Source organism: Sinocyclocheilus rhinocerous, unplaced genomic scaffold (genome assembly GCF_001515625.1).
Source record: "Sinocyclocheilus rhinocerous isolate Xijiao unplaced genomic scaffold, SAMN03320098_v1.1 scaffold869, whole genome shotgun sequence".
NCBI classification, from domain to species: Eukaryota; Metazoa; Chordata; class Actinopteri; order Cypriniformes; family Cyprinidae; genus Sinocyclocheilus; species Sinocyclocheilus rhinocerous.
The window spans coordinates 1,746,756-1,757,226 of NW_015653483.1; the positions used below are offsets into that span (position 1 = coordinate 1,746,756).

Genomic DNA, 10,471 nt, shown 5'->3' on the forward strand with positions numbered 1-10,471 from the left:
TTTTCATATACCTGTGCACATAAGAGCTCTCCACAGACAGTGTGCTGCCTTCCTATACAGCAAGACAACATTAGTGAACATTGATGCTGTCTAGTTAGTATGCTCACTGGATATTAAGACCTTGTCTATGTTTAGAATAGTATACTATCTGTACCTTACAACTCTTACAAGTGCTTCATTATGTAGTAAGCCTATGTATTCTGTGCAATATGCTAATTTCCTGACGTACTGTATTTGCTGAAATGAGCAGTGTATAATGGCACACTTATTTACTGGACTACTATGCCACAATGCAGTGCACTCTATTTGATTCTACGTTTCCAGTGTGATGAATAAACTGGAAGTAATACCGAACATAATCTGTTCAGACTGACACATTTTAAGACATTAAGACAGGTGTGGCTGTGTAGCGAACTACGTTTGTTTACCATTTATAATGGAATAACTCCACCTGGTTCACTTTCACTTCATATTTAGTATAGGCCTGCTGTTGTTCCACTCATAGCCATTTCTTTCAAAAAAACTACAGTAGGCGTTATTCTGCGTAGTATTCAGTACGCATTATGCTAGTGTTCCATTGCGAACACGGCCATAGACATGGCGTTCAGTACGCGTCCCTCACCGCGTCAATGGCCTCCTTGCACCGCGGATCAAGTCGTCCATCACCCCCTATGAGCAAAGAGAAGTTTGACAGGGACTTCATGAGCATCACATCATCCAGAAAGCAGAGGTTTCCAAATGCTGACGCAAATTACCGAAATCAAGGTCAGTAATGTTGCACGTGTAGACGCACTCTCCATTCACAATGAGCTCTACTGTATTCCAGTCAACTGTTTTCTCAATGACACACTGGTGGCCGTCATCTTTTAGGACCGCTAGAAGTGAGGGTTATTTTCACCAAATTAAAATAGTGCTACATGCATTGTTACTACGAACGGGTAACTGGGTAAAAATGTAACAAAATGACTGAAACTTAATGACTCATTTTTAAGGATTACCTTGTAAACCGTCCAGGCGAAATGTTCTGTGCTCGACAATACCACAAGACTCATATGGACCATACTTTACCGTTACTACTGAATTAGTAGACATAATTATGAATCTATCTGTAAGCCACCTTAAGGCTATAGCTGTTATCAAAACTGCTTTTGTGAGTATACATCTCTCCATAGTAACCAGTGACCATAGTAACCTAAAACATGCAAACAGATCCCAGGAAGCAGGAGACACATAATAGTCAAGACAGTAAAAGGGATAGTTCACCCAAAAATTAAAATTACCCCATGATTTACTCACCCTCAAGCCATCCTAGGTGTATATGACATTCTTCTTTCAGACAAATACAATCGTAGTTATATTAAATAATGTCGAGGCTAATCCATGCTTTATAATGGGAGTGGATGGTAGCCCAAAATTTGAAGTCCAAAAAATTGCACCCATCCATTATAAAAGAAGTCCACATGGCTCCGGGGGGTTAATAAAGGCCTTCTGAAGCGACGCGATGCGTTTGTGTAAGAAAAATATCCATATTTACAATTTTATAAATCTTAATCTCTAGCTTCCGCTAACTGTCGTACGCACATTCACAAGAGATTGGCGTACAGCGGATGACGAAAAAAAATCCTGAACCAGAATACACATATTTCATAGTTGGTGGTAAATACTCAGAGCACACATCATTGGTTTTGATTAGTACTTTTTATGGCATAATTAGGATACAGTGATAAATAAACCATTTATCTTATGAAAACTCTTTTTGAAAAAATAAATATCCCAGAGTTAAATAACATCACAGTTTAAGCACTCCACCACAGTTTAACAAAATACATTCTGTTACATCCTCATTTTCACATGTATTTTCTGTTTTGCCAGTTCGTATTCATGCTTAATATGATGTCATGATAAACAACAAACATATACTAATACTTGGGCAAAGGCTATAATTTCTCTATATTTGTAGTATTCTCTCTCTTTTTATATATACTCTGTTATACGTAACATGATTGAGTGGTTTATTAGTCTATTTCAGCTAAGTTATTTTACTACAGTACATATTTGATCTAGTTATAAAGTGCTAAAATTCATTTCTCAAGGCGTCACTGTTTTAGTTTTTTTATCTACTTCACAATTACTGTCACGACTGGATCAACACGTAGGATATACAAGTTACACACATTTAAAAAACAGTGTTCAATGCATATTCACAGTATAAAACATATTCTCACTGTGTACATTAGGCAGACATCAAGTATTGTTCTTTTTGTTTAGATATACTGTATAGACCTGGTGTGCAACACGTGTCAGTGTCATTTTCAGACTTAATATAAGCATATTTTCACATACACAACAATGATTATACTTAAAAAAAAAAAAAAGCTTATTCATTTTGCAACTATAATTAAACTATTCATCTTGGCTTCTTAGTTCATAATCTGCTATTGCATTATAAATTGAAAATTCCTGTTACTATTATTGCATTGGAAATCAAGACAACCCACAGAATGGAAACTCATAACCATGTTCTTTCAGCATTTGCAATGGCTCATATTCTTTAAACATTTATGCACACTGGCTTGTTTTTAGGACCTCAGACTGTGCATTTCAGAATATGTGAGAATTAAATTTATAAAACACATAAAACACAGCACACTTTAAAGCTATAATACCATAGAGTATAAATTATAATGACATTTTGTTTGTATACTGCAGACCTAAAATAGACTTTGCTATATATATATATATATATATATATATAGATATATATATAGATTGATAGATAGATACATTAAAAATACATTAAATAAACTTTAAAATGCAAAAGATGAGACTTTTTCAAAGACAAAGTTAAATAGCAGCTTCTGGTCCAGTTCCACAGGGTTGTCATTCAGAGTACTGTATTTTGACAGGCATCTATAACCATAATAACTTATGGCATTATTATAACTGGCAACTCTGACATGACCATAAAAAACTGGTATAGATTGTAAATAGCTATAGGTTATCATATTATAATTTTCATATGCATACTAAGCAATTGGATATACAGTATTTCAAAGGCAGCATATTTGAGAATGTCATTTTTTCATAAACTTGGACAACTACTTGGACAATTTCCTATTTCCAAGCATCAAGGCGGCCCTCATAATATTTTTTCATTGTTGTTGAAAAAACCTGTTGAAACATTCTTCAAAATATCTTCTTTTGTGTTCCACAGATGAAAGTGAGGCATACAGGTTTGGAATGACATGATGGTAAGTAAATGATTACTGAGTTTTTATTTTTGGGTGAACTATCCTTTTAATGCTGCCTTTGACAGTGACAACTATAATATACTCTTAGGCAGACTAAAAAGCTGGGTAGGATTCTTGGAAACAGACCTCAGCTAGTTCAGGTCATATTAAGAAGGCATAATTTACTGTATATCTGCTGAGCTTCATCTACTCCCGTTTAATGTGTATATGCTCTCATAGGCCAAATAATGTAAAATAAATAAATAGATGTACTTTTGTCAAGCGACTACAGCTCCATAGAATATCTATATCACTGCTGTTGGTAATAAAATTTGGCAATATAGAGGAAATACTTAAGGGAAATGCCTACTTTGACTCTGTTGCATATCAAAAGTATTCACTAAATCAGTATATTGGCCTTGCTATGTTTTTGAGTCTCTTATTTTCTCCCAAAATGTCCATCTTTGTACAGTCACACTGGTTTCTGCATCTTCCATACGATTCAAATGATGTAGCTTATTTCTATGAGTTGCTTCCATTCTTCATTACCTTGGTAGTTCCGTCCATCCTTTTCGTAGAGTCAGCTGGTTTAGCTTCAGTGTTGCATTTTATGCATAGATCTTGCATTTCCTTCAGGCACCCCTCAAGAGTCTTCACAAACAAATCTGAGCTGGTCTCGGCACTGTCACGGAAGCTTGACACGCAGAAGATGATGTGGTCCGTCTGAGGATTGTAGCAGGCTCCGTAGCCATTAGGGACAACAGGACCATAGCAGCAGAACATCTCTTCAGTGGTAGGAACCTATACAAAGACAAGCGTTTTTTAACAAAAATATTGGTGATCTAGTTCTAAAAAATTTTCTACATATTATATTCAAATAAAGATGAATGCACACTATGAATCACAAATCCATTTTAGGTCTATCTCTCATGATTTCAATTAGGTTTTAAAGTGAACCTGGCTTGTAGAGAGAATGAAGTGAATGCTGGTGGCATAGGTTGTATCAGAAAACAGCTCTGGCTTTTCTAGTTTCAGCTCCTTGGCAATCTCTCGCAGCCCCAGCAAGTGATTGTCTATTGCCATCCCAGTGATTGCCTGTTTCCAAAGAGTGGAAAAGCAATGTTTTATTGAAGAGTGGACGGTATGACAATAACAGTTTGATAATCATAGTCAAAAATGATTGTAACTGTCAGATTGTGTAATTGTAGTTCAAATTCAGTTGTCTGTTTCACTTACTAGAATTGTATAATTGGTTTGGGCTTTAATGGCAGTCCAAAGCAACTCCATTTTCTCAACATCCTAAATGAATAAAGACAGAGGTCATTACTAAGCTACTCCTGTTTTGACAATACGCACAGCATTGACTACAGATGAGCTGACATTGCATAATTCAGGGCAGTTTGAATAGAGTATAATGAAAACAGACTAAACTACATACAGTGATTTTGGAGCTATTTGCCATAGCTTTCACAAATGCTAAGGCCTCAGGTGTGGAGGAGCGAATGTTGTCAACTCGTCCTTCTTGAAAGCGGCGTATTGATGCACTTTCATAGGTGGGCACTAGACGTCCATGACATCTGAGTGCAAAAGGAAAAAAACAATGTCAGACATAAATCTTCTCTCTGTAGTACTAATACATCTTAAATTATAGAGAAGACTGACCTGTAAAATGTAAACTGGAGGGCAACTTGAACATAAGCATCAGGGCTCATTTTCTGTTTCTTGATGAACTCTTTGCCATAACCAGTGAATTTGCTGACATTCATGTCCAGATTTTTCACAAGCCTGTGGGAATTAACAGTTAATATACTACCATTCAAACGTCTGGGGTCAGTACTATTTTTCTAAATATTTTTGAAAGTCTCTTATGCTCGCTGAGGCTGCGTTTATTTAATCAAAAATACAGTAAAAATGGTAATATTGTGAAATATTATTACAATTTAATAGAACTGTTTTCTATTCTAATAGATTTTAAAATGCATTTTATTCCTGTGATGCAAATCTGAATTTTCAGCATCATTACTCCAGTCTTCAGTGTCGCATGATCCTTCAGAAATCATTCTAATACACTGATTTGATGCTCAAGAAACATTTCTTAATGATTCTCAATAACATTATTATCAATGAAAACAGTTGTGGTGCTTAATATTTAACATAATATTTCGGGATTCTTTCATTTCCAGCATTTAAGATAGAAATCTTCTGTATAACATTTATAAATGTCTTTCACTATCACTTTTATTCTTGTCTGTCAATTTTTCTCAATTTTATGCATCCTGAATAAAAGTATTAATATCTTTCAAAATAAAAATCTTACTGACCTCAACATTTTTAACAGTAGTGCATGTAAGAAACCAAAATATACTAAAACATTTCTTGTATTTTACACTATTTATTTGTTCAAATTTTATTTATTTATATCAATAATTGAATAATTAACTTTGATGTCTTCTAAGGTATGCTTTAAAGGGGTCATATGATGCGATTTCAAATGTTCCTTTCTCTTTGGAGTGTTACAAGCTCTTGGTGCATAAAGAAGATCTGTAAAGTTGCAAAGACTAACGTCTCAAATCCAAAGAGATATTCTTTATAAAAGTTAAGAGCCAGCCACGCCTACCTAAAACGGCTCGTTCTAACACGCCCCCACATGTCTACGTCACGATGTGGGAAGATTTGCATAACGCCGCCCAAATGTTCACGCAAAGAAAGAAGGCGTAACTTTTATTCTCGCTGTAGTATTGTTGCCGCCGCCGCCATGTCGTGAAGGCACTGTGTGATTCTTTGTGAAAGCGAAACTACTTTGAAACTACGAATCCACCGGCCGCGCCATTCTCAAGCCCATCGGCCTCAGCTCACTCTAGCCCTCCGGCCGTTCCTCACTCTAGCCCCCGGCCTCTGCTCACTCTAGGTCGCCGCCGCTCACTCTAGGCCGCCATGTGTGACGCTGTGTTTCGTTGTGAAAGCAAAACTACTTTGTTCGGTCTTCTAAAAGAGGACGATATCCGCTTCGTCATACCTAGAGCTGATCTGTGCTGGTCGCGGAGGAAATACATCAACTTAGTGCTGTGGATCGCCGGATCGGCAAATAATGTGTTTTTTGAAACTTAAACCGCATAAACACAATTCATTACACCAAATACACAAAATAATGTTCTTTTTAGCAACATCATATGACCCCTTTAATAGGATATGAAAAGTTTAGTGTAATAAATGACATGCTATCAGAATGGAATCTGTTAGACTGTGTAGAACTTACTAGCCTGTTGTATCACCTGAATGTTGACATACCTCTGTAATTTGTCTGCTGAGGCCGTGAGAAACGTTTGGATATCTGGCGAGCATTTCCAGCGCAGTCGTCTGGGGGCAGGAAGCTCACTCATGCTGGCTGCCCTCACCAGCTTAGAAGGGCTTCCTCTCCTGTGAGAGAAACAATCTTACAGTCCATCACATTGCGTCTTCACTAGCTTAGTTGCTATTCTCAGGCTGTGGGTATATATCTCTAGTCGTCAACTGTGCTGTACTAGTGAGAATAAGCGTGCAGAAAGATATTACAGATTCTTTCAGAAGTTAATATATTCTTTGAATTTGCCATACCAACAGTGCATTCTGGGTAATCAAGAGTTACTTAAAAATGTAATTCTGTAAATGAAATAATAATTTGGCTTACATGTATCTCAGTAGATATTCTGTACATTGCACAAGCACTGTTCCCTCAAAAGGTGAGTGTTCACATACAACGCCACAGGATCCATCTGCACCTATTACAAACTGAAATCATTACGGTAGTTTAATCTTCCTGGTCATATGATCAATGCAATTTGAATCCATCTGTGTTTTTTTTTTTCTCTTTACCTGCATGGGCTTGTCATACCAACGGTTGCCCCCATTTTTGTCTGTGCCCCCTCCGTGGAGCATCAGTAAAGCTCGGTTGGTATCAGTCAGTTCAGTGCCAGACGGCTCGTCCAAACACACCAGACACAGACAGCGCTCAATCATGTCTAGAGAGTCCCTGTTGGTAGAATCTGCACCCGATTGAGAGGTATTACATTTTATGTGTGTGAATTCCATTAACCTGTGCAGAGCTTTTTGTTTTATCAGGGGAATTTATAGTTGTGTGAGAGTTGCCTTTCCAAATAAAGTCAAGTTGTTTAGTTTCTTAATATTTTGATGTCAAATTGCAGGTCTAGTAACAGATACAGCTTGTGTAGTTGAGGATAAATGATGTCTGACCTTTGATCAGCACGCTGCGAGCCTCGGCCCACTGTGTTCTGTCATCTGATGTGAGCAGACCGATCGGAGGCAGACGCTCTTCTTCAATGTCTGACATCTTTCTGATTCGCTCCAGCTGAGTGTAAAGGTCTTTTTCATTCAACCGACGAAAGTTTATCACCACGTCGAGAACAAAAAACTGCAAACACATACAGCATGGTATGGCAGAAAATGCATCAATCTTTGTCTTTACTGCTTGCTTATGACTTTTTGAGACAAATTTTAACATAAATATAAGGAACAAGCATAACAACATAAAAACAACAGATATAGTTGTTAGTTTCACTACTAGGTAATACCTACTTGATTCTTACAAGCCACTATTATATGTTCGGGCTCGGGCATAATTGTGCTCTTCTGAGCCACTAAAGTGTCAGTTTTTGGCCCTGGCAGACGGTAGGAGGTGAAGACCTTGTTGTACTGATCCATACACAGGGGCGTCCCAGCCAGCTGCCCACTAGCATAGTCTACAGGGAGGGCACGTCTGCAACAAGCAGCATACATCCATGTTTAGAAAACTATCCAATTAATTATTAGTAAAGTTTTAAGTGTTTGATTTGTTGAAAACAAGGAGTATAACCTACCCATCTATAAGAGATTTATACTCTAATACGCCAGAAATGAGATGGGCAGCAAATCTGTAGAGGGAAAAAAAATATGCATATACGTTTATATATATATATATACGCTAACATTCAAATTAGAATGATTTATTTATTTTATTTTTTATGTTTTTGAAACAAGTCTTTTATGCTTACCAAGGCTGTGTTTATTCAGAAATATAGTAAAAACTGTAATATTGTGAAATACTATTACAATTAAATCAGTTTTCTATTTTTGTGTATTTTAAGATGTAATTTATTCCTGTGATGGCAAAGCTGGATTTTCAGCAGCCATTACTTCAGTCTTCAGTGTCACATGATCCTTCAAATCATTCTAATATGCTGATTTGGCACTCAAGAAACATTTATTATTATTATCAGTGTTGAAAACAGTTGTGCTGCTTAATATTTTTGTGGAAACTGTGATACAGTTTTTTTTTTCAGGATTCTACAGTATGTCAAATAGAAAGTTCTAAGAACAGAAATATTTTGCAACGTTCATTTTCATCAAAGAAAGCACATTCACAGTCAGCAATGCAACTCCATTGTTTTAATTCGTTTTTAGAATAGCGCTTAATCAAATTAGGTCTATTAAGAAAGTCATTGGTTTTATTTTATATTCACAAAAAGAGGCTAATGCAAGACTGATGCTTAACATTATTACATCCTTCAATACAACATTTTGAAATCTTTTATGAGAAACAACTTATTCTATGTTAAGCCTTAAATAGAAATGTCCATCATAGCATGTATTGTTTCCATTTTAGGACTGAAATCAACATCAACTAATGATGGGAGGGGGACTTTGTCTACACATGTAATATCTGTAGATTAAACTCTCTATAATGAGAAATCAAGTTTTAATTAATATGCCTCTCAATTACATTGCCATATGGAGCTACAGTTGGTGGATGAAATCATGCAGTAACATACCTGACAGCTTTGCATAATCCTAATGCGTATACGGTATCCTTAACTTAATATCCTCTGCATTTCAATTTAAACAAATTTATATCAATGAAGACATGCAGGGGCCATTGTCATCTCAGTTTATAAGAGTAAAAATTGTCCCTGCTGTATCCCCAGAGTCCCGTACCTGAGGGTGTCACTTTGACTCCTGAAGTTCTGCTTGGGAAAGACCATCACAGGACTGGAATTGACAGGTAGTGCTAATCTGTTGCTCAAATACATGTCTTCAAGCCAGTAGTCATACACCTTGGACAATGTTTAAAAAGAGGCAGAGTATGAGCAAATAACTTTTAAACAATATTTAACAGAATGTGCCTGCACATTAACCGCAATGTTGCTTACAGAAAAGTCACTTTTTTTCTTAGCAATTAATGCAGTCCTTACCCAGTTGGCTGTATGTTCGCTTCTCTCCAGTAACTTTTTCTGAAGAAATTCTCCCATCCCGCCAGGTGCTCCAAATTTCTGTACAATCACCTTTGTCTTTTTTAACTGCTCCTCTGGTATGAGGTGACTCGTGCACTTCAGGTACATGTCCAGTGTTGGTTGCAAGGGTGGCACTGGGAGCTTTGGGAGGCCCTAAATCGAGATCATGATCAGAGCTTTATTGTGATTTATTAACTTACATTTCAACATCAGGGACAGTTTCTATTTAAGTAGCATTTGTTTTCTTGATCTTATGATATTTGTTCTTAATCTAATGAGTCTCTTATCTAATCAGACTTGATAGAGTCTTGATCCCAGACAAGTATTATTTTTAAATAATTTTGCCCCGTGTTTGACCTGGCTGGATACAACATGATCACCTCTGTTATAATGGCATAAAACAAGATTATATATGTTTTGAATGCAGCACTGTATTTTCAAAATTGTTAACAATGTTTATAATCGTTGTTAGAAGATAATGTTTGAAATGTAATATTGTTTAGTTAAGCCACATAATTTAAAAAATGTACATAAAAATATATAATAGTCTTTTGCTTACACTTGGATCTCCCGTGTTTCTTGCTTGTTCCCTTTTCAAAACCGGCATCCTCAAAGTTGAAGAGGTTCAGTCAAGAAAGATGAAAATCCACTGAAAATTTTTCCAGTAACCTCTGGAACAGACATAAAGGTATGAGAGAAAGCTTGCATTGCAAATAGTTTTCAACAATTTCATTTTATAAATATAATTAGGCATAAAAATTCAAAAGACTTTGCTATCTGGATTTTTCTTTTCATCAGCCACATCAGTTAGACAAGGCTATGACCAACCTGTAATTATCCAAAATTAATTCGAAGTCTACTATTAAAGAACTCTAGATTTTTCCTCTTGAATTTAAATTAAGTAGAAAGTCTATTATAGCTTTTTAGTTCCATGTAGTCCTTATTTAACAAGGAGGCCGTAAGAATATTGTATATATA

At 36.2% G+C, this 10,471-nt stretch overlaps 2 protein-coding genes across 2 annotated transcripts in view; both read right to left on the reverse strand.

Annotated features, from left to right (window-relative positions):
* Positions 1 to 604: 604 nt before the first annotated feature.
* Positions 605 to 1,092, reverse strand: LOC107716306 (UPF0728 protein C10orf53 homolog). The gene is made up of 3 exons (XM_016522679.1): positions 999 to 1,092; positions 756 to 875; positions 605 to 669 (listed from the first exon to the last, which is right to left on the reverse strand). The coding sequence occupies exons 1-3, from the start codon at positions 1,090 to 1,092 to the stop codon at positions 605 to 607; spliced, it is 279 nt and encodes a 92-aa protein (XP_016378165.1).
* A 2,140-nt stretch (positions 1,093 to 3,232) lies between these two features.
* Positions 3,233 to 10,471, reverse strand: part of LOC107716339 (choline O-acetyltransferase-like) — an 8,111-nt gene continuing 872 nt past the window's right edge. Inside the window, exons 2-15 of the mRNA XM_016522740.1 lie at positions 10,053 to 10,164; positions 9,455 to 9,646; positions 9,198 to 9,316; positions 8,084 to 8,137; positions 7,803 to 7,983; positions 7,461 to 7,638; positions 7,083 to 7,252; positions 6,898 to 6,998; positions 6,519 to 6,647; positions 4,893 to 5,015; positions 4,669 to 4,807; positions 4,467 to 4,529; positions 4,188 to 4,325; positions 3,233 to 4,031 (exon numbers count right to left, since the gene is read on the reverse strand). Of these exons, the coding sequence (XP_016378226.1) occupies positions 3,753 to 4,031; positions 4,188 to 4,325; positions 4,467 to 4,529; positions 4,669 to 4,807; positions 4,893 to 5,015; positions 6,519 to 6,647; positions 6,898 to 6,998; positions 7,083 to 7,252; positions 7,461 to 7,638; positions 7,803 to 7,983; positions 8,084 to 8,137; positions 9,198 to 9,316; positions 9,455 to 9,646; positions 10,053 to 10,100 (1,914 nt within the window). The 5' untranslated portion in view covers positions 10,101 to 10,164 and the 3' untranslated portion in view covers positions 3,233 to 3,752. The remainder of the gene's footprint in view (positions 4,032 to 4,187; positions 4,326 to 4,466; positions 4,530 to 4,668; positions 4,808 to 4,892; positions 5,016 to 6,518; positions 6,648 to 6,897; positions 6,999 to 7,082; positions 7,253 to 7,460; positions 7,639 to 7,802; positions 7,984 to 8,083; positions 8,138 to 9,197; positions 9,317 to 9,454; positions 9,647 to 10,052; positions 10,165 to 10,471) is intronic.

What these genes read in the sequence shown, in the direction of transcription:
- LOC107716306 (XM_016522679.1), bottom strand. Translation starts at nt 1,092, where the DNA reads ATGTCTACTAATTCAGTAGTAACGGTAAAGTATGGTCCATATGAGTCT. An exon ending in TCGCCTGGACGGTTTACAAG is followed by an intron (nt 876 to 998) that starts GTAATCCTTAAA and finishes CCTCACTTCTAG; the next exon opens with CGGTCCTAAAAGATGACGGC. An exon ending in CATTACTGACCTTGATTTCG is followed by an intron (nt 670 to 755) that starts GTAATTTGCGTC and finishes CTTTGCTCATAG; the next exon opens with GGGGTGATGGACGACTTGAT.